Source organism: Corvus hawaiiensis, chromosome 22, assembly GCF_020740725.1.
Source record: "Corvus hawaiiensis isolate bCorHaw1 chromosome 22, bCorHaw1.pri.cur, whole genome shotgun sequence".
In the NCBI taxonomy this organism is placed as follows: Eukaryota; Metazoa; Chordata; class Aves; order Passeriformes; family Corvidae; genus Corvus; species Corvus hawaiiensis.
The window spans coordinates 6,707,632-6,727,442 of NC_063234.1; the positions used below are offsets into that span (position 1 = coordinate 6,707,632).

At 54.5% G+C, this 19,811-nt stretch overlaps 1 protein-coding gene across 4 annotated transcripts in view; it reads left to right on the forward strand.

The window, feature by feature from the left end:
• The window catches only part of EPHB2 (EPH receptor B2), a 130,770-nt gene that overhangs the window by 96,419 nt on the left and 14,540 nt on the right, over positions 1-19,811 (forward strand). Inside the window, exons 6-9 of one of the 4 annotated variants that reach the window (XM_048326269.1) lie at positions 9,125-9,249; positions 16,808-16,970; positions 17,558-17,666; positions 17,821-17,936. In XM_048326269.1, the coding sequence (XP_048182226.1) occupies positions 9,125-9,249; positions 16,808-16,970; positions 17,558-17,666; positions 17,821-17,936 (513 nt within the window). The remainder of the gene's footprint in view (positions 1-9,124; positions 9,250-16,807; positions 16,971-17,557; positions 17,667-17,820; positions 17,937-19,811) is intronic. The other 3 variants (XM_048326270.1, XM_048326271.1, XM_048326272.1) reach the window with 3 other exon arrangements.

Consider the following 19,811-nt stretch of genomic DNA (forward strand, 5'->3'; position numbering starts at 1 on the left):
GATAGGGGGTTTGCTGCCTGTAACCTGACTCTCCCAGCTAAGCCAGCAGAGGAACGGGGCGCTTTGATTTTACCGGGATCTCGACAGCGCTGCCCCACTGGCAAGGAGTAGGGCTGAGCCTTCGGACTGGCAGGTGAAGTGGGGCTGGCTGCAGAGTGGGGGGCACATTGCATGGCAGCCTTTCAAATGGCTCTAAAGATGATGAAAGAGAAGTTGTGGAAAGATCCTGGTGTCCCCCCTGCAGGCTGGAGCCATGCAGTCCCACCAGACACTCCCAGAAGATGCTGCCAGCAGAGTCCAAGCCCTGGGCTGCTCCCTGCAGTGCTGCCCTGGCTGATGGCAGTGTCTTTTCCAATTTTTTTCCTTTTACAGCAGCAGTCCAGCTTCCCAGCCTGCACAGTGTGACCTCCCACAGGTCACAGCAGCACCGAGGCCCTACAAAGGGGCCCTGGAGTGCCGTGGACATTGTCCAGTGTGTAGCTGGATGTGGGCTTGGTTCACTGGGAGCCAGACCTCCTAAAAACCACTGGCAGTGGTGGTGGCCCAAGAGTCAGGACCTGACACAGAAAATTGGCCTCTGCTATCACAGTCTGTTAGACAAGGATGCCCTGATGGGTCCCTCGGGATGGGATGAACCAGGATATACTGAATCATAAAATCACAGAATCCCAGACTGGGCTGGGTTGAAAGGGGCCTTAAAGATCATCTTACTCCACTCCCTCCCATGGGCAGGGACACCTTCCACTATCCCAGCTTGCTCTAAGCCCCATCCAACCTGGCCATGGACTCTTCCAGGGATGGGACAGGTAGAAGTGGGATAAGAGGGAGGTGACCTCAGGATGTTGAAAAAGCAGGGCTGGGAGAAAGGAACAGCTCCCAGATGGAAGCTCTTGTTGAATAAAAGAGGACTATGTCCTAAGAGATGTCCTGGGGCTCCTGGAACTGCTCAGAGTTGTGATATTGTGGGGATGGGCCGGAGAGAGAAACACATGAGCTGCCTAAGAACCCTCAAATCAACTCAGAGACATAAAAGCAAGGAGAAAAATGGGCCTATTTCTTTCTCATTGCCCCAAAACAATTCTTCATTGTGTCATGCCCCCCTGCTGCTTTTTGTCAGCTTTCTCCTAATGAATTTCCCTGGGCTTTAGAGAGAGTTCTACCAATTACATGAATTTTGGATGCATCAAGGATCTCTCACCCCGCTCCCAGCAGGACTGGGATGATAGGAAATGCACGAACAGCCTCATCCCCCTGTTCAGCAGGGAGGTGCAAGGAGTGAGGAGCCAGCAATCATCTCCTCCCTTCCCTGAGCCGGGGGGCACAGCCTAAAAAACCCAGTGGAAGTGCCCAGTGGAGAGCGAAGAGCAGCTCTGCAGGGCCAGGCTGAGGCAGGGCAGTGTCACCTTGGACACACTCAGAGGAATATCAGACCTCAGCGAGGAGGTGGCTGCTGTCTCTGCAGCTGAGAGATGAATCCTGGCTACTGAACTCAGTTTAGAGGTTTACGTTTGGAAAAGAGATTAACAAAAAATTGGGAAAGGTAGAGGAGAGAGTCATCAGGCTGATAAATGTGTGAAGTGCTCAGGAAACTACTTGGATAACAGAAAGGAATCACAGAATAATTGGCTGGTTTAGGTTGGAAGGGACCTTAAAGATCCTCCAGTTCCAACCCTCCATGGACAAAATTTAAATATTTTCATTATCTTTCAGTTCTTCCATGAGGACAAAATTCTTTTTCTAGACTGCTCCTTCATTTAGTTACAAAACCCAGAAAAGTTCCTGCAGTTGGAAACTGAAGTCCATAAATTTTAACCTGAAAATAAAAGGTGCATTTTCAAAGAGAGCTTGCGGGAAACCTCCCCAGAGGCATAGTGGGCTCAGCATCATCTGAAATCCTCAAAGGAAGCAGGGGTGTGTCTATGTGTAACATACTCAGGGGGTCAACCACAAGTGTTTAAGCTGTTTTTAGCTCTGCCTGGGTCTGTGCAGATGTTCAGGCCTGGGTGTTACGGAGCTTTTCCCAATTCTCTGCTAGACTGCTGTGCTCTTGCGCTGTCTCATCGCGCTGCCCTGGGTTTGCTGTGACCTTCTGCAAGTTTTCCCTGTGATTAAAATGTCATTGTTTCTCCTGGAAAACTCACATTTTGTTCCTTTTTGTTTTCTTCCATTTCCTTCTTTCCCTTAATCCTTTTCATCATTTCCAGCAAGTCCCAAAGAAGCAACTATTTGTATGAAAGTTGAATTCTGGCTATGCCAAGCCTGAGGCTTCGCGGTGTGGCCAACACCCGCTTTGTCCGTACAGGAGATCAGGCAAATCCTTACTTACAGAACCCAAAGCCGCTTGTGGAGGATCAGTGCTGGTTAAGCTGCCTGTGTGTGATGGATCTGTGCCACTTGGGGTTTGGTACAGGCTGCTGAAGTAGCCTCCAGGTGCTACTCTGGAGCCATGGAGCTCCCTGTTTCTGTGCCCGGGGAGGTCTTATCCTCATGTCACAGCATCCTCAGGGAGCAGCTCTGTCACAGGGAAACCTGGACATGCTTTCAGTCAAAGATGTGAAGCTGTAAAGAGAGATGTGCCTGGTTGGGATCTTTAGCAAAAGCTCTTTAAACAAAAAAAGGAAGCTCTTTCATAAAAGTGGCTTCAGCCTCATAATCAGAGCCCAGACCATCACTTGTGATCTCTTGTCCTTTTTTTTTCCTTCAGAAGACACGCTTTAAAATGCTGAATGTGCCTCAGCTACAGTGCCTGGGAGGCAGGACATGGTGGGGCTTGTTTACAGGGACGTGGCAGAGAAGGACTGTGCTTTGTGACCAGAAATTGGGATTTTCTATCTGGAGCTAATCAGAAAGACTAAAGGGTGCTGATACAGAGGGGCTGCTGAGGGAAGCCCCATCCTTTGGCGGTTTAAAGATTCATCTAACACAGCTTCCCTTCCCTGGTGTGGTGTTGGACCAGAGGCTCTGGGGGTCCCGTCCCAGCAGCGTTCCCAGGATTTGGTGCTCTAGGGAACTGAAGGGGGCAGTGGGAGAGGAGGGCTCAGTCCTGTCAGCCTTCACAGCTCTTCTCTGTGCTCCGTGTGGAGGCACCTGGGCCTCTTGGGTCATCCCTTTCCTTAGCACAGTCCGTGGAATGGAATGGAATAGAACACAGAATATTGCAGTTGGAAAGACCTGCAGGGATCATCTAGTCCAGCTGCTTCACCTAGACATGGATAATGAACCTGGGAGAGGCCAGAGCAGCACAGCCTGGGCTGTGTCTGTCCTGCTGCTACTGACTCCACACCACAGCTCTGGGACCAAGCCCAGCCACAAGAGGACAGGATGCATTTCTGTGACTGTTACCCTTTTATTAGATTAGAGCATCAGGATGTATCAGGCCCACCCTGACACAGGCCAGACCCACCTCGTGGTACAAGAAGCGTTGGCCTCTGTGAGGCTGAAGCAGCTACACTGATTTCCAGATACTCCTGAACAGCCTGAGGGCTTTGGTGCTTCCTTTGCCAAACCCCACTGGGACTGCACGTGTCCTCCCCAGTCAGTGTTTGAGCCTTCCTGGGAGACAGTCGGTCAAGAAGGACGTAAAATCCCACTTTTTCCATAAGGATGCCTTCATGGAAAATATGCTGTGTAGTGGGATCTGAGACCTGCCTGGCTATGTCCACCTTGTGACATTGAGCCAGCATGGTTTGAGAGGACACTGTCTTGAGATGTCTTCAAATCCCAGACTCGTTTGGGTTGGAAGGCACCTTAAAGCTCAGCTCATTCTACCCCCTGCCATGGGCAGGGACACCGAACACCATCCCAGGCTGCTCCAAGCCCCATCCAACCTGGCCTTGGACACTGCCAGGGATCCAGGGGCAGCCACAGCTTCTCTGGGCACCCTGTGCCAGGGCCTCCCCAACCTCACAGGAAACAATTTCTTCCCAATATCCAACCTAACCCTGCCCTCTGGCAGTGGGAAGCCATTCCCTGGGTCCTGTCCCTCCATGCCTTGTCCCCAGTCCCTCTGCAGCTCTCCTGGAGCCCCTTTAGGCCCTGCAAGGGGCTCGGAGCTCTCCCTGGAGCCTTCTCTTCTCCAGGTGAACCCCCCAGCTCTCCCAGCCTGGCTCCAGAGCAGAGGGGCTCCAGCCCTTGGAGCAGCTCCATGGCCTCCTCTGGACTTGTTCCAACACCTCCACGTCCTTCCTGTGCTGGGACCCCAGGGCTGGGGGCAGCTCTGCAGGGGCATCTCACCAGAGCTGAGCAGAGGGGCAGAATCCCCTCCCTGGACCTGCTGCCCACACGGGGGGATCAGCCCAGGACACAGATGATTTTCTGCCATTCCAGCCTTGGTAAAGCTCAGTGGTGATCCCTTCAGGGAGGTGATGGCCGTGCAGCTCTGCTGGCAACATCTGAGGATGGGGGACCTCCTGAATCCCATCCTTCCCAAGTGTTTCCAGTTCCTGAGCTCAGGCAGTGCCCTGTGTGTGCTGCAGCTGTCAGCACCCCCACTCTGACCCTGCCGAGCTGCCCCGAGCCACAGAAGTCTGCTCAGCTCCCTGGATTAAGATAAACTGCCAAGACGCCAAGCCCAGCCTGGGCAGGGGTCTGGCTGTGATCGGTGTTGTGTGGCTGTGCAGGGCCTCGGGGTGGTGACCACGGAAGTGTCACTCGCATCCCTCCCGTGCCTCTGCCCCAGAGGGGTCACCGTGTGGGACACGTTGGCTTTGTACATTAGTGGATTTTCATTAAGCTTGTTTTACACTCCAGTGGCGGTTTTGGTGTGGTTTATTTCTCCAGCAATTCGGAGAAGCCACAGGGCTCCACTCTGAGGAATCTGAGGAATCTGAGGCCATCCCTGATCAAGAGGATGCAGAAAGTGCCTTTCAAGGACTGCAATGACTGGGTTTGCCTCAGTGCCCAGTGCTGATAATGCCAGGGGTGTGGGTTTGATCCCCATATGGACCATTCACTTCAGAGATGGACTCAATGATCTTTGTGGATCCTTTCCAACTCAGAATATTCTGTGAAATCTGTGAATTCCAATGACATTGAGGCTTAAGGGATTCAGTCAGGAGCAGTGTTTTTATTGGCTGTGGAATGAAGGTCTGTTTGTTTTTTGTGCTGGTGGGACACACCTACTCCTGGAGACCCCATCAGGATAAATCCACCTCTGTTCACACCTTCATGGTGACATCTTACGGTGATCACGGCTCTGAGAGAGGAGACTCTCCGTATCTGATCTCCTCTGTGTGTCACAGGGCACAGTCAGCTGCCTGGGCCTCATGTCAGGATCCAGCTGAAGCTTTTCCTCCTGACTGGACCTGGGAGAGTCACTCTGAGGTCTGGCTGGCTCCTCTGAACTGGTTTCAAACTCAGACATCCAGTGCCAGCCCATCCCTGATTCACAGGACTGGGAGCCTCTCTGCACCCCAGGCCCGCACCTGGGGTGAAGGGTGTGACAAGGACCATGTTCTTTGGCATTAGCAAAAAATCCAGGAGGGGGATTGTTTCCATCTGCTCGGCACTCTTCGGCCACACCTGGCATCCTGAGCCCTCCCTGGGGCTCCCAGTATCACAGTCATGGACAAACCGGAGCAGGTCCAGCAGGACAGTGAGGTTGGGCTGGGGCTGGGGCATGAGAGGTGAGGGCAGCTGAGAGCTGGGTCTGACCAGTCTGGAGAGGAGGAGGCTGAGGGGCATCGAGGGAGAAAATGGTGGAAACGTCCACAAGACACAACCAGCAAAATTCCAGTGGAATGTGAGGGAAAGTTTCTTCCCCACAAGAGCAAGGCAGCTGGGGGCTGCTGCTCAGAGAGCCCGTAGGATCTCCATCCATGGGGATCAGATTCATTAGGTCTCATCTGGACACAGTCCTGAGCAAAATGATCTGATTTTGAAATTACTCTGCCAGCCTGTGGGACCAGAAACATCCAGAGGTCACTTCTGACCTAGGCCTTGCTGTGATTTTATTCCTGTGCAGTCCCCTGGTGTTTGTGATAAGAGGAGCAGTGACTGAGGCCATGCCGTGGGGAGGTTCCTGCTCTTCCAGAGCCACCCCTTGCCCCAGGTGTAGGAAAAGTGCTGAGGTTGCTGTAGTCATTCATCTCACCTGCAGCACATTTGCCTCATTAAGCTCGTTAGATGAGCCCCACCTCATCCACGTGGGTCTTTTGCTGAGCCAGACAAGGGCAGGTTCACCAGGTACCAGTAGCAATGAGTCACCCACGTCTTGCTGTAGCTGTTGTCTTGTACAGCTCCCACAGGAGCTGCCTTGGAGAAGTCCTGTACTCCCAGGCTGGGGTCAGTGCATGGGACTGGAAGAACAACATCCTAGAGACCTCACTCCTACCAGGAGGAACCTGAAGCTGAGGAGCTTCTCCAGCTGCCAGGCCACTGAACCTGTGCCTAAATCAGGGGATGTTGCCACATCCCGGAGTCGTGGTGGGGCAGCTCTGGCTGTACGTGGCCCCTGCCCTGGAACAGCCCAGTGTGTGAGTGTGGGATCAGTTCCCAGAGCAGGTGGCAGAGACATCACGGGCTCTGTGCTCTGCTCAGTCCAGTGCCATCCCTGCCTCAGGGCATCCACAGCACGGTCACATCTTCCTCCTCAGGCTTGTCTCCAGAGACAGAGATGTTTGTCTTGAAAATCGCAGATGTCCTACAGAATCTGTGTCGACAAGGAAGCAGCGAGCTCTGGCAAGAGCTGACAGGCTCCAGAAATGTTACCTGTGTTTTGTCTTCACGGCAGCGTGAGAAACTATTCCCAGGAGTTTGGAAATATGTGGCCTGAAGCAGTGGGACTGGGATGTCAAGGCAGGAGGGGAGCGGTGCCACGGAGCAAGAGGAGGGCTGAGGTGACACTGAGGGTTTCAGGCTGTCGGGTAATGGGGCTTGGCTTAAGCAGAAGTGGATGGAAGGACTGGCCTCAGGATCTGTTAGAATCATGGAATGGTTGGGGTTGGAAAGGCCCTTAAAGATCTGGGCACGGACACCTTCCACCAGACCAGGCTGCTCCAAACCCTGTCCAGCCTGGCCTGGGACACTGCCAGGGATGGAAGCTCTCTGCTGTCCTTCTAGTTTTGTTCTCCTGGACAAAACTACAACACTGCTGAGGCTAATCCACATCACACCTTCCTTCAGGAGTGGAGAAACCCAGGCAGGTGAAGGGAAATGGTGCAGCAGTGTGGTGGCAGATCTTGCACTACCCAAACCCAGCCCCTTGGCACCCAGACATTGAACATCCTGGGAGCTGCAGTGCTCTGAGTCAGAAAAGCAGCCGTGAAGAGGCAGATGGTGGATCAGAAAAATGGCTTTTGTTGGTGTGTTGGAGAGGAGTTGCTCAGTGGTAATTCATTGTGATGTGCAGGAACATGCTGGGGCCATGCTTGTCCAAGCACTATGGTCCTGCCACTGCCATCCCAGCTGGCACAGCTCCTGTCACTGCCCCTGATGCCAAGGCGAGCCAGCCTGGAGCTGGGTGAGAGGTGCCTTCCTTTGGGTGCTGCTCCTCCCGGCTGTTTCCCAGAGCTGTCAGAGGAGTTGTTCTTCCATGAAATATTGCAAGGGTTGGACTTGGGAAAAGCCCATCTGAGTGCAAATGTCTCTGCATCCATTTGGCCTGGCACGCAAGTGATGGGGGAGCTTTCATGCTACCACTCTCCAGTCCTCTCCCACCCCTGAGGCTTCTGCTGTGCCCTGAAGCTGCTGCAGTGGTGAGCCTGTGCTGGCAGACGTGCCAGGGCTAACGCTCGGCTGCAGCTCGCGCTCTCCAGGGCTGGGCTGGGCTGGGCTGGGCTGGGGGAGGCCTGGGATGGCCCCGCACTGACGTGGATGTGCTGGCAGTGCCAGCAGCAGGCTGGGCACGGGGAGGGCACGGACACGCGCTCGTCTCACCAGTCTGGGATGTGGAGAGAGGAGGCAGTGCTGGCACCCGTGGGCGTCAGCCCTGCAGCAAGGGTGGGTGGGTGTTGGCTGCTCTGCTGTCAGCACCTAGAATCAGAGAATATCCCAGCTTGGAAGGGACCCACAGGATCATCCAGTCCAGCTCCTGGCCCTGCACAGACACCCCAACAACCCCACCCTGGGCATCCCTGGCAGCGCTGTCCAAACGCTCCTGGAGCTCTGGCAGCCTCGGGGCCGTGCCCATTCCCTGGGGAGCCCGGGCAGTGCCCAGCACCCTCTGGGGGAAGAACCTTTCCTTGATATCCAACCTAAACCCCCCTGACACAGCTCCAGCCATTCCCTGGGTCCTGTCCTGGTCACAGAGCAGAGATGAGAGCTGCCCCTCCGGAGGACGCCGCAGGCTCCCATGCGCTTCCTCATGCCGCAGGACTGAAGGCAGCTCCGCTGCCCCGCTCCCCAGCACGGCGGGACAGAGGCGGCCGCGCTTTCCCAGGGCGGTGGCACTCCCTGCCCCGCTCCCTGCCCCGCTCCCTGCCCCACGGCCTTGTCAGCACAGGTCCCTGGGCAGCTTTCCCACGGCGTGGCACGGCCAGGCCCGCGCGGTGCCCACCTGGCCGAGTGTCCGGCCGCGGCCGTGGCAGCTGCCCGGGCTGTCTGCGGGCCTGGCAGGGCCCTTTGTGCTCGGTGGGACCCGTGCTGTGTGCGGGGGCCGGCGGGCGGGTGGCTCTCCATTGTCAGCGTGTCAGGTCAGCTTTGCGTTGCCTGCTCAGGCTGCTGGATGCACCTCCCATGATTGGCATGTGCAGCTTGCAGCCCCAGCCTGCCCGAGCCTTGGGAAGCTGCTCTGTGCGAACGGAAAAGCACAAACCCCTCCGATTTCCGCTCGGCAGGCAGGGAGGGGTGCATGGTACAGGGCTGGTGGGCCTTTTTCCAGTGGAACAATGCTGTGATTGCTCCAATCTTGGGCTGCTTTTGCCTTGGAATTGCCCATTTTCCTGCTTGAGACACTGTCCTATGTGTTTTCTAACTACCAATTCAGTAGAACCATTTTTTTTTCCTCCCCTAACTGCTTTCTGTAAACAGCAAAATCCAGGATCTCCTGACTCCTGGACAGCCCTCTCAGTGCAGGAAATGAATTCTGAAGCCTCAAACAGCAATAACCCACCTGCCCACCTCCTGCCAGGGTGAGGGCCCTACCTTTGCAGGTGTCTGACTGTCCCCCTCTTTCTCTCTCTTCCAGCCCCTTCTGCTGTGTCCATCATGCACCAGGTGAGCCGCACCGTGGACAGCATCACCCTGTCCTGGTCCCAGCCCGACCAGCCCAACGGAGTCATCCTGGACTATGAGCTGCAGTATTACGAGAAGGTACTGAGGGACCCTTGGCAGGGGTCACCCACAGGTTTTGGGGAGAGGAGGGGGTGCAGAGCTTCACTTAAGGGCACACAGTGGTTGGTTGGTCAGTAGGAGACTTCTCTTGCTGCATTTGGTCACATGGATGACAGTGGCTGTCAGCCCTTCGGGGTCCAGTGATGGTTCCAGTGGCCCAAGTACAGAAAATCCACTGGTCATTCAGGAGCTTCTCCTGCCACCTCCACAGCACTGGTGGCAAGTGGACCCATTGCAGGGAGAGCCAGATAGCCAAGGACCAGGGTCTAATTTTTCCTTTTCATGTATTGGGGCATCAGTAGGAAATGGGAATGACAGGGAACATCCAGTCCCAGGCTGGAGCACACGCAGTGGGTGTCCAGTCTTGGAAATTTATGAAGTGCTGTCCCTGGGTGCATTTACACCAAAGGTGAGTTTGGCATCTCTTTAGCATCCTGATGTACAGGGAGAAGGTGTCCCATGCTCCCGTGGAGGGCCCACACTGCGCCATGGAGTCAGTGTGATGGGGTCCCACAGCTCTGGCTTTCATCCCTGAGGAACCTGCTCCTTCCGTAACCTCCCTGTCCAGGCAAGCAGCTGGATTTCAGTCTGGACTGTGCCAGGGTGTCCATCCCACCAGTGGCTGCTCAGAGACCTGAGGACCACGTGAATGTTGGTCCCAGGACCTGCCAGGCCCTGCCCAGCTGAACTTCATCCGTGCAGCCCAGGGGAGATGGGGAGCAGGAGACTTCTCCTTCCAGGAATCTGCCCCCTTGCACAAGAGCTTATAAACTATACATTATAAACTGCAAACTAACTAATTAAAAAGCTTTATGATTAAATGGAACTGAAAATATTTTTCCCAGCAGTTGCCGGAAGAAATGATTAATCCCCCCCCACTGCCTGCCTGTGACCTATTTTCTCATCACCAAGAGCCAGAGGGAGAATGGGGAGGAGGGGGGGCTCCTTTGTAAGCTGTTAAATAGGTCCTGACCTATATTGCATAAATCACAGCCATTTATTTTGACCCTTGGAAATGATCCCAGAATACGTGGCAAGATGGATGAGTAGATAACAAGACAGACCTGGGAAGCCAGAGGGGTCCTTTCCCTGGGGACCCTCGATGTAGAGGCAGAACATCTCAGGGAGTTCATTCTCCTCCTCTTACTTTATCTTAGTCTCTCACCCTCTTTCTTTCTTCCCTCTCCTCTGTTTTCTGGGGGAGGCTGTAAATAAAGGGAAGTTTTGTCTGAAAAATGGTGCTGCCGTTGGTGGCCAGTCTTTGCAGGCAGCCACATCTGCCTGTCCCGTTGTCAGAGTTAGGGCACAGCACGCCCCTGATGGTGGGGACAAGTGGCCCCACTCTCAGGCAGTGCTGTTCATGGAGCACTGAGCCTGGCACAGAGGGCAGAGCTCGGCTGAGGTGCTCCCTGTCCTGGTATTTCGGAGAACCATGGAATCATCCCAGAATCGTTTGGGTTGGAAGGACCTTAAAGCTCATCCAGTCTCACCCCTGCCTTGGCAGGGACACCTTCCACAGTCCCAGGCTGCTCCAATCCCTGTTCAGCCTGGCCTTGAACACTGCTAGGGATCCAGGGGCAGCCACAGCTTCTCTGGGCACCCTGTGCCAGGGCCTGCCCACCTTCACAGGGAACAATTCCTTCCCGATATCCCATCCATCCCTGCCCTCTGGCACTGGGAAGCCATTCCCTGTGTCCTGTCCCTCCATGCCTTGTCCCCAGTCCTTCTCCAGCTCTCCTGGAGCCCCTTTAGGCCCTGCAAGGGGCTCGGAGCTCTCCCTGGAGCCTTCTCTTGTGCAGGTGAGCACCCCCAGCTCTCCCAGCCTGGCTCCAGAGCAGAGGGGCTCCAGCCCTGGAGCAGCTCCGTGGCCTCCTCTGGACTCTCTCCAGCAGCTCCACGTCCTTCCTGTGCTGGGACCCCAGGGCTGGGGGCAGCTCTGCAGGGGCATCTCACCAGAGCTGAGCAGAGGGGCAGAGTCATTTGAACCCCCTGGAACCTTTTTCTTTGCTGGTTCTTGGTTTGGAGAAGGCCCAGCTCTCTCTCCCAACCCCAATGCTTGTATGTGCGCAGGACACTGGATCCTGCTCTGGCTGCTGGGCACAGCTGAGTCCCAGGCTAGTCCAGCCACTGCGATGCTCAGTTTTGCAATGAAAAGCCATTTACTGGCTCCCTGGGAGCAATCCCAAAATGCAGGGCTTTGGCTATGCCTGCTCTTCCCCTGCTTCCCATCAATCCAGCAGTTGGATGTGGTGTGTGACACGTGCCAGGTGCGTTCTCACTCCACTGCCAGTCTGTGCAGAGGTGATTTCCTTCCAAATATTTCATTACAAACTGTCCCATGTGCTTCTGAATGCTCATCAAAGATCTCTGGAGCTGCTTACATTGTTTCTGGTGGACTTTTTTTTTCCCCCAGTAGAGAATTATATTTTATTTTCATGAAAACAGCTCAAATGAAGAACAGCAGCATACACATTGTGTATAAGAAGCACCTTGGCTCTTCATTTTGAATACATTCTCTTCTATATAAAGACATAAATTAAATGAAAAAAAAAAGAAGAATTTATTTCAGCGTTGACAGAAAAGAGCTGTTCACAATACCTGAAACAAAGGTGTATTTTTGTTTCCCTTTCCCAGATTATTTATAACACTGCTATTCTTAGATGCCATTAAAAGTGCCTGTACAAAGGCAACATTATGCATTTCTTCCACATGGAGTTGGAGCAAATCCACGCAGATTGTTGCACAAACACTGCCTGACATGGCTGCTCTCTGCAGCCCTCGCCTTAACGTGCTTTTTTTTCAGTTCCAAGAGGCACCTGCCAACATTTGTTTTATTAAAAAGTCTCTTGTCTTCATTTAGAAAGGGCGTAGCAGTTTTTATCCAAAGTTGCCAAACTCATCCCGGAGTGTGGGAACTGGAGACTCACTGCAGTGTCAAGCACTGCAAAGAGTAATTAGCTCTCCTCATTATGCAAAATAATTGGGTTTGATGATGCTCAAAGTCACCCATTTGGTAATTGTTCTAAGACATCCAGCCCAGTTTGGTCACCAGTGCAAGATTTTAGGAGGCAAAGGAGCCCTTTGATGTCTCCAGCCAGTGCTGGATGGAGAAGGGGCATGGGCTGGCTGGGGGATGGAGGGTGGGGGAGAGGTGACCTGTGAAGGTGGATGTGGAAGTGGAGGTGGAAGCAGAGCCTTCCTGGTGCCCAGGAGCTTCTGGCCAGAGCCCACAGCCCCAGGACAGGGTGTCCCCAGGGCTTGGACCAAGGATGATGGAGGTGCTGCTCCTGGGCTGAGTCAGGGGACATCCCTGCCCGTGTCAGGGGGTTGGAACAAGATGGTCTTTAAGGTCCCTTCCAACCCAAACCATCCTGGGATTCCATGATTCTCGGATGTTTTGGACGCTGTCCTGCAGTGTTGGACACCAGAATCCCTGAGCCTGGAGCCAAAGCTGCTGCCTGTCCTGAGGTGGGGCTGCCCCTCCACCTGGTGCTGCCCCAATCCTTGGAGAGGGCTCTGTCCCGAGAAAGCTGTGAGTTCAAGGAGATGGAAAGGGAACCCTGCCAGGGAGCCCTGGGATAGCCCACCTGCACTGCCAGTCCCTGCCCTGGGCCTCGCTGGCACTGGGCACTGTCCAGGACCCAGCTGGTTTGGGAGAGGCATTCAAACAGAGAATATTCAGAGAATAATGAAGGTTGGAAAAGCCCTCCAAGGTCAGTCAGTCCAACCTTCACCCAACAGCCCGATGCCCACCAAGCCACACTGCCAAGTGCAACATCTCATTTTTGAACACTTCCAGGGCTGGGGGCTCCACCACTGCCCTGGGCAGCCGGTGCCAATCCCTGACAACCCTTTTAATGAAGAAATGTTTCCTTTCATCGAGCTTGCACTTCCCTTTGCCCAACTTGAGGCCATTTCCCCTTGTCCCGCTTGTTGGGGTACCTGGCTGGGAGCACAAGTGTTCTTGAGCTGCCCCCACAAGTGGTGGATCCCTCTGAGAGCCCAGGTGCTGTGGATCCCCCAGATGCAGCCCCAGCGTGGCTGGCAGGACCCTGCTCCCCCACGTGGGCATCCCGAAGTGCAGCTGTGTGATGGTTTGGCAGCCGGCCCTGGCGTGGCTGTGCCCTGCTGTGTTTGCCCCCAGGGCCATGGCAGATGCCACTGTGCAGGCTCACAGGAGCTCTGCCAAATTCACTCGGTTGGCATTTTTTCCTTGGCTTTTTTACTTTTAGGTTTTTTTTTTTTAAATGCGACTTTTTAGAAGCAATTTTTGTAAATCCTTTGGGTCTCTCACAGCCTCCCCATGTTTCAAGTGACTCTTTCTTTGTGGATTGGACTTTGGTTTCAGCTTCAGTTTGACCCGTGGGAAGGGGAACCAGATGAGGACTCAAAATCAAACCCTTGTGTTGTTTTGAATCAGGATTTCCAAACTCAAACCAAAATCAGCAGGGGAAAAAAGCCCCAAACACCACAAACCTCTGATTGGACTTGGGCTTTAAACCACCTGGGATGCACTGGGCCTGCTGGAGGAGCCCAGGAGGTGAAGGGGGAGAAGTGTTTGAGGTGAATGTGTGGGTTCTGGAGAGGTGATGCCAAGGAGAAGGAACAGGTTCGATAAGGGAGGGTGGGGAGGTGTAAATGCTTTTTCCTTGTGGTCTGGGATTAAAGGAGAGCACCTCACAAGCACACCTTCCTCAGCCAGGCAGACATCAATTTCCCAGGCTGTCAACCACCTTGTAGGCTTGGCCATTACATTCCATTTAAAGTCCTCCAGGAGCAGGGATGAGGTTCTCCAAAAGAGTTGGACAAATTATTTTAAAGCAACTGTGTTGTTAGTGCCCTCCAAGGGCCTGGGAGGATTCATGCGAGCCCTTGAGCTCTAAAAGTGTAAACATTTCCTGACCTGTTTCTCTCCTGGCCTGCCTGCGAAAGGTCCGAGGGAGTGCTGAGGCCTGATCAGACAAACAAGGCCATGAGTTTGCTGTGTGCTCCGCTTTCCTTGGTCTGTGTGTCTCTGAACTTGAGCTTTTCACTGTCATCAGTCTCATTACCAGAGACCCCAGTGATAACCAGGAACCTTCAGCACCAGGTCCAGATGCATAAAACAGATATTGTAGCTTTTAGAAGAGAAAAGTGTTCCTGAACACTGTTAGTAGTGGAGGTCTCCCAGGTGTTTCATGGAATCATAGGATGGTTGAGCTGGAAGGGACCTCAAAGCCCATCTCATTCCACCCCCTGCCATGGGCAGGGACACCTTCCACTGTCCCAGGCTGCTCCAAGCCCCGTCCAACCTGGCCTTGGGCACTGCCAGGGATCCAGGGGCAGCCACAGCCGCTCTGGGCACCCTGTGCCAGGGCCTGCCCACCCTCACAGGGAGGAATTCCTTCCCAATGTCCCATCTAACCCTACTCTCTTTCAGTCTAAAGCCATTCCCCCTTGTCCCATTCCTCCATGCCCCTACATGTAATGCAGAGCTCCCCTGCACTCCCTGCAGAAGGATTTGCCATCAGCATTTCCACCCCTTGGATTGGGCCACACACTGGAAGAAACACATTCCTGCCAGGCCCCTCTTTTACCGCCATCCACAGCAGAGCACTGCTCAACCAACGGCTTGAGGCAAGAAATTAACTCTGTTGAAGGCCAGGTTGGATGGTGTGGGGAGGCCCTGGCAGAGGGTGCCCAGAGCAGCTCTGGGTGCCTCATCCCTGGAAGTGTCCAAGGCCAAGTTGGTCTAGTGGAAGGTGTCCCTGCCCATGGCAGGGGGTGGAACTGGGTGAGCTTTAAGGTCCCCTTCCAACTGAAACTGTTCCATGGTTCTATGACCACAAGATCCCTGACAGGAGGGTGCAGCCAGGTGGGTGTCAGTCTCTTCTTGCAGGAAAAAAGCAACAGCACAAGAGGACATAGCCTCAAGCTGTGCCAGGGGAGGCTCAGGTTGGACAGCAGGAATAATTTCTTTGTGGAAAGGGTGCCCAGGGAGGTTTGGAGTCCCCATCCCTGGAGGTGTTCAAGAAATGGCTGGACATGGCACTCAATGCTCTGGGCTGGGGACAAGGTGGGGATCGGTCAAAGGTTGGGCTTGATGGTTTTGAAGGACTTTTCTAACCTTAATGCTTCTGTGATTCTGTGGGACCTTCCTTCTGCCCGATTGCCCCTTCGTTACCCTCTGTCCATCAGCACCCCACTGCAGAAGTTGGTGAGGAGAAGTAGGTGCTTTCTCTTTCCTGGGAGTTTCACTCTGACCACTGTTCCCATGGGAAGAGCAGAAATGTCTCCATGCCACCCTTGTCATTTCAGAGCTGGGACAAAGGTCAGTCCCTTGGTAACACCCTCAGTCACACTTACGGGGTTCCCCAAACCTCATGTCTCACTTTCTGCCAGTCCCTGCCAGAGTCTCACGAGGTGGCCCCTCCTCACTGAGGGTGCAGTGACTCGAAGTCAGCAGATCTCAGGGACTCACTGGGAACTTGCCAGCTCAGATTTTGAGCTGCTGCTTCTCTGTTCCATCTGGTGATCTGCCAGGGCAGCCTGACCTGCCAGACCCAAGGAGCAGCCAGGAGGGATGAGCACCTTCAGTGTCACTACAGGCACTGGATTCCAAAATCTCTGCCTGCACCTCCTTTTCTCGGGCGCTTGCTGACAGCTGGGCTTTCCCGAGAGCTCTCTGTTTCCCAGAAGCGTTGTGCTGTTGACATTGCTGTTTTGCCCTGACTTTCGGGACTTCATGGCAGCCAGGCTCCCGGCCACCTTTCTCTGGCCACACTCAGGACCCTGTGTCATCCTCCTCTGTTGACTTCATGTCCCTGGGAGACAGAGACTGCCTGTTCTCTTATATGAGGAGACCTTGCCTGTCCCCCAGTGCCAGGGTTAAGGGCACAGTTCCTAAGGGCAGCGATGGATCCATCACCTACACAAGTGCAATGCCATCTGCACCAGTGTGTGACTGCTCCAGTCCTCAGCTACAAAACTGCAGACAGGGGGCAGAACAAAAGTTTGGAAATAGTCTTATTATCACTTTGAAATATGCTCTTGGGGTCTCCAGCCTTGGAAACTTGGCCGTGGCCCCTGGAGAAGGAGGCCCTGGGCAGTGGGGTGGGAGCAGAACTTCTCCTGAGGTCCAAAACCCAGTGTTCAGGTGGGCTTTACCTCTTGGCAAAGGGAGATGGGAGATGGGGAAGAGCAAATGGAGTGTGCTGAGGCTGGATAAGGCACAGCAGGAGGGGTGGGGGAGGAGGACAGTGCTAACAGAAGGCACAGAAGAGGGAAGTTCCCATCTCCATTGACCTCAAGGCTTAGAGAAGCAATGTGGGTTTTCTAGCTGCTGCCTTCTTTAGAGCCTTTCCTGAGAGGTGGTGAATAGCCCAGGGATATCCACCCTCACATCCCTGAGTCTGTGTCTCCTTGCCAGGAGGAAAGACCTGTTTGTTCAGACCTTGGTGGTCTCTCCACCCTGGTCTCCTGCCCTTCCTCTTCCCAGAAGTGCAGCGCCTGATTCTGGACTGATTTTTCTGATGACAGATCTGTGTTTTCTCGGCAGGATCTGAGCGAGTTGAACTCGACCACAGTGAAGAGCCCCACCAACACAGTGGCAGTGCAGAACCTCAAGGCTGGCACCATCTATGTGTTCCAGGTGCGGGCACGCACCGTGGCCGGGTACGGCCGCTACAGTGGGAAGATGTATTTCCAGACCATGACTGAAGGTGAGTCTGCAGCTGCCTCTGTCAAGGTGGCTCAGGATCTAGAGAGACGTGGAGATGGACGTGCAGCAGTGCTGGTCCCCTTGCTGTCAGTCCCTTCAAGGGTGTGATGACAAATCGCATTCAGGACCCAGAGAGAGGCCTGGGTGCTTGGTCCATGCAGGGAATGCCCCAGTTTCTGCCCAGCGTTTGTGCTGTGGGGATGTGTCTGCTCAGCTGGATATAGAGGAAGCAAAATTTGTGTTTTCTACCTGCACAGCTGCTGATGACAAACACAGAGCCATGTCTTAATTTTCTAAATTTGTGCTGCTAAATAAAACAGGCCAAGCCAGTTTTCTGGCCCTGGGGCCAAGAACAAGGCACAGCACGCATCCACAGGACTAAACTTTTCTCCCAGAAGGAATAGCTCCATCCAACCTTCCTTCTGGGACACATCCCCCAACCAGAGGGGGTCCTGACTGTCCCAGACCAAAGCCATGCCAGGAAGCAAACGTGGCCCGTGCTCAGGGCCATCCTCTGCCTGTGATGACCTCGTGCATGATGGCCCATCCCGTGCCACAGTAACCTGTTCCCTTGTCCCCATGTGCCAGCCGAGTACCAGACCAGCGTGCAGGAGAAGCTGCCGCTCATCATCGGCTCCTCGGCGGCAGGGCTGGTGTTCCTCATCGCCGTCGTGGTCATCGGCATCGTGTGCAGTAGGTAGGGCAGGCTGAGACACAGCCAGGGCCGGGCAGGGCCGGGCACTGGGGACAGGGGAGGTGGGGGGAGCACGGTGAGGGGACAGAGGTGTCCCTGCAGCGCAGCCTCAGCCCCGAGGGGCCCATGCTGTGCTCAGGTCTCCCTTCCCTTCCAGAAGACGGGGCTTCGAGCGGGCCGACTCGGAGTACACGGACAAGCTGCAGCACTACACCAGTGGCCACAGTACGTACCGGGGGCCCCCCCCGGCCCCGGGGGGCCGCCCGCTGCTCGGTTCGTGCTCCTGTTCACTCAGGGCTTGCGGGGAGGGTCCGGGCAGGGTGTGCATGTGTGTGTGGGCAGGGCAGCTCCGGATCCCCCCAGCCCCTGGTCCCTGCGCTGCTCTCAGCCCTGCACGCTGTCAGGTGCCAGCCCCTGGGCACGTCCTCCAGACCTCTGTGACAACCAACACCCCCTGAAGCGTCACCCTCTTCTGTGCTGCAGCCTCTGCCACCACACCTTGTCTTGCTCCTCCAGCTCCTGAGCTTTGCCCATGTCCTGGGCAGCAGTGAGACCCCTTCCCTGACCTATCCCTGTCCTGCAGAGTGCTGTCCTCCTGCAGGAACCCACACACCTTTGCTAGAGCTCATCCCAGTGCTCCCAGATTCCCAGAAGATATGAGATATAGCTATATATAGGTATATAATACAATACCTAACATGCCCTCTCTTGCAGCCTCCCTCTTCCAGCATCCCTGTGCAAGGCACTCCCTCACATCCAGCATTCCTGCTCAGCCTCACTGCACACCCTGCCTCACCCTGATGCCTTTTCCTGTTCTTAAAATCAAGAGTCAAACATGGTTAGAAGGGAAAAGGGATTTTACTTTGGTATTTATTTTAAGGATCCTTAGGTGCACACATCCAGGTCATATGCACCAAAATGCACCCCGCAATGCCCACCCCCAAAAGATCTGGTATAACATTATAGGTGCTACTAATTAGCACATCTATCAAAGATTCCCCAATGAGAGGCTCAAGTGAGCCCCCCCTCCCCAAGGAGCCTTCCCCTGGATGGTTCTATCTTAGTTTACAGAACGTGTTCTGGAGAGGACCTTGGGGTCTGGGGCACACTGATCCCTGGCTACGAAGCTTCTAAAATGCTGAGTCTCCCAGCTGAACAAACAAGCCCGAGAATGTAGGCAAAAAGAAGTTGTAAAAAGGTATAACAGGGGTATAAAAGAAAAGGCAAAAAGTCTTCATGGCATCACCCCAGTGCATGCTCCTTCCCCCATCCCTGGAAGCATCCAAGGCCAGGTTGGACGGGGCTTGGAGAACCGTGGGATAGTGGCAGGTGTCCCTGCCCATGGCAGGGGTGGAATGAGATGAGGTCATTTAAGACTCCTTTCAACCCAAACCATTCCATGGTTCTATGATTAACCCCTGCCTGCATGTCCCTGAAGTTCCTTTCTCCCCCTGTCACTCTAATCCTGCTTTATTCCAATCTCAATTGTGATTTTCCTCATGTTCTACTTGCAGCTTCAGGATTTCCACCCTTTTAATACCTTGTTCCTGTACAAATCCAGGCCCTGCTCAGAGCATGGGAAACACCAGTAGTGTTTCCACTCAGGACTCACTGTTGCTCCTGCTTTTACCTGGGAAGCATGTCCCAAAAGGCAGAGCTGCAGCCCTGTGCCCCAGCAGCCTGTGCTGGCTGCCTCGAGATCACTTACCAGGAAAATGACACTTTTCAGGAGACATTATGTAAATGCAGCTCTGGGTTGTTTGTCAGTCTGGGCTGCAAACACACATTCGCACGTTCTCCCAGGCCTGGTGTGGGACATGACAGCTCCAGGCTGGGGTGGGTTTAATCACTGTGCCTGCACCACTCGGAACAGGCCTGGTGCCGTGGGATGCAGCAGAGCTGGTACAGCCTGGGGTGCCTCTGAGCCCCTTCCACACCCAGCACCCCATGCCCGGGCTCAGTCCCTGCTCAGCCCCCAGCAGTGATTGCTGTGCAGACACTGCAGTGAATTGCCAAGGCCCAGGGAGCCTGTGAGCACTGCAGAACCCCTGAATCCAGCCAGCATCCTGGAGCTGGCAGTCGTAGCCTGGTGCTGTGTGGGGCTCCTCATGTAGGGAGCTGTGATCTCTGCTCTCCAAATAGCCCATT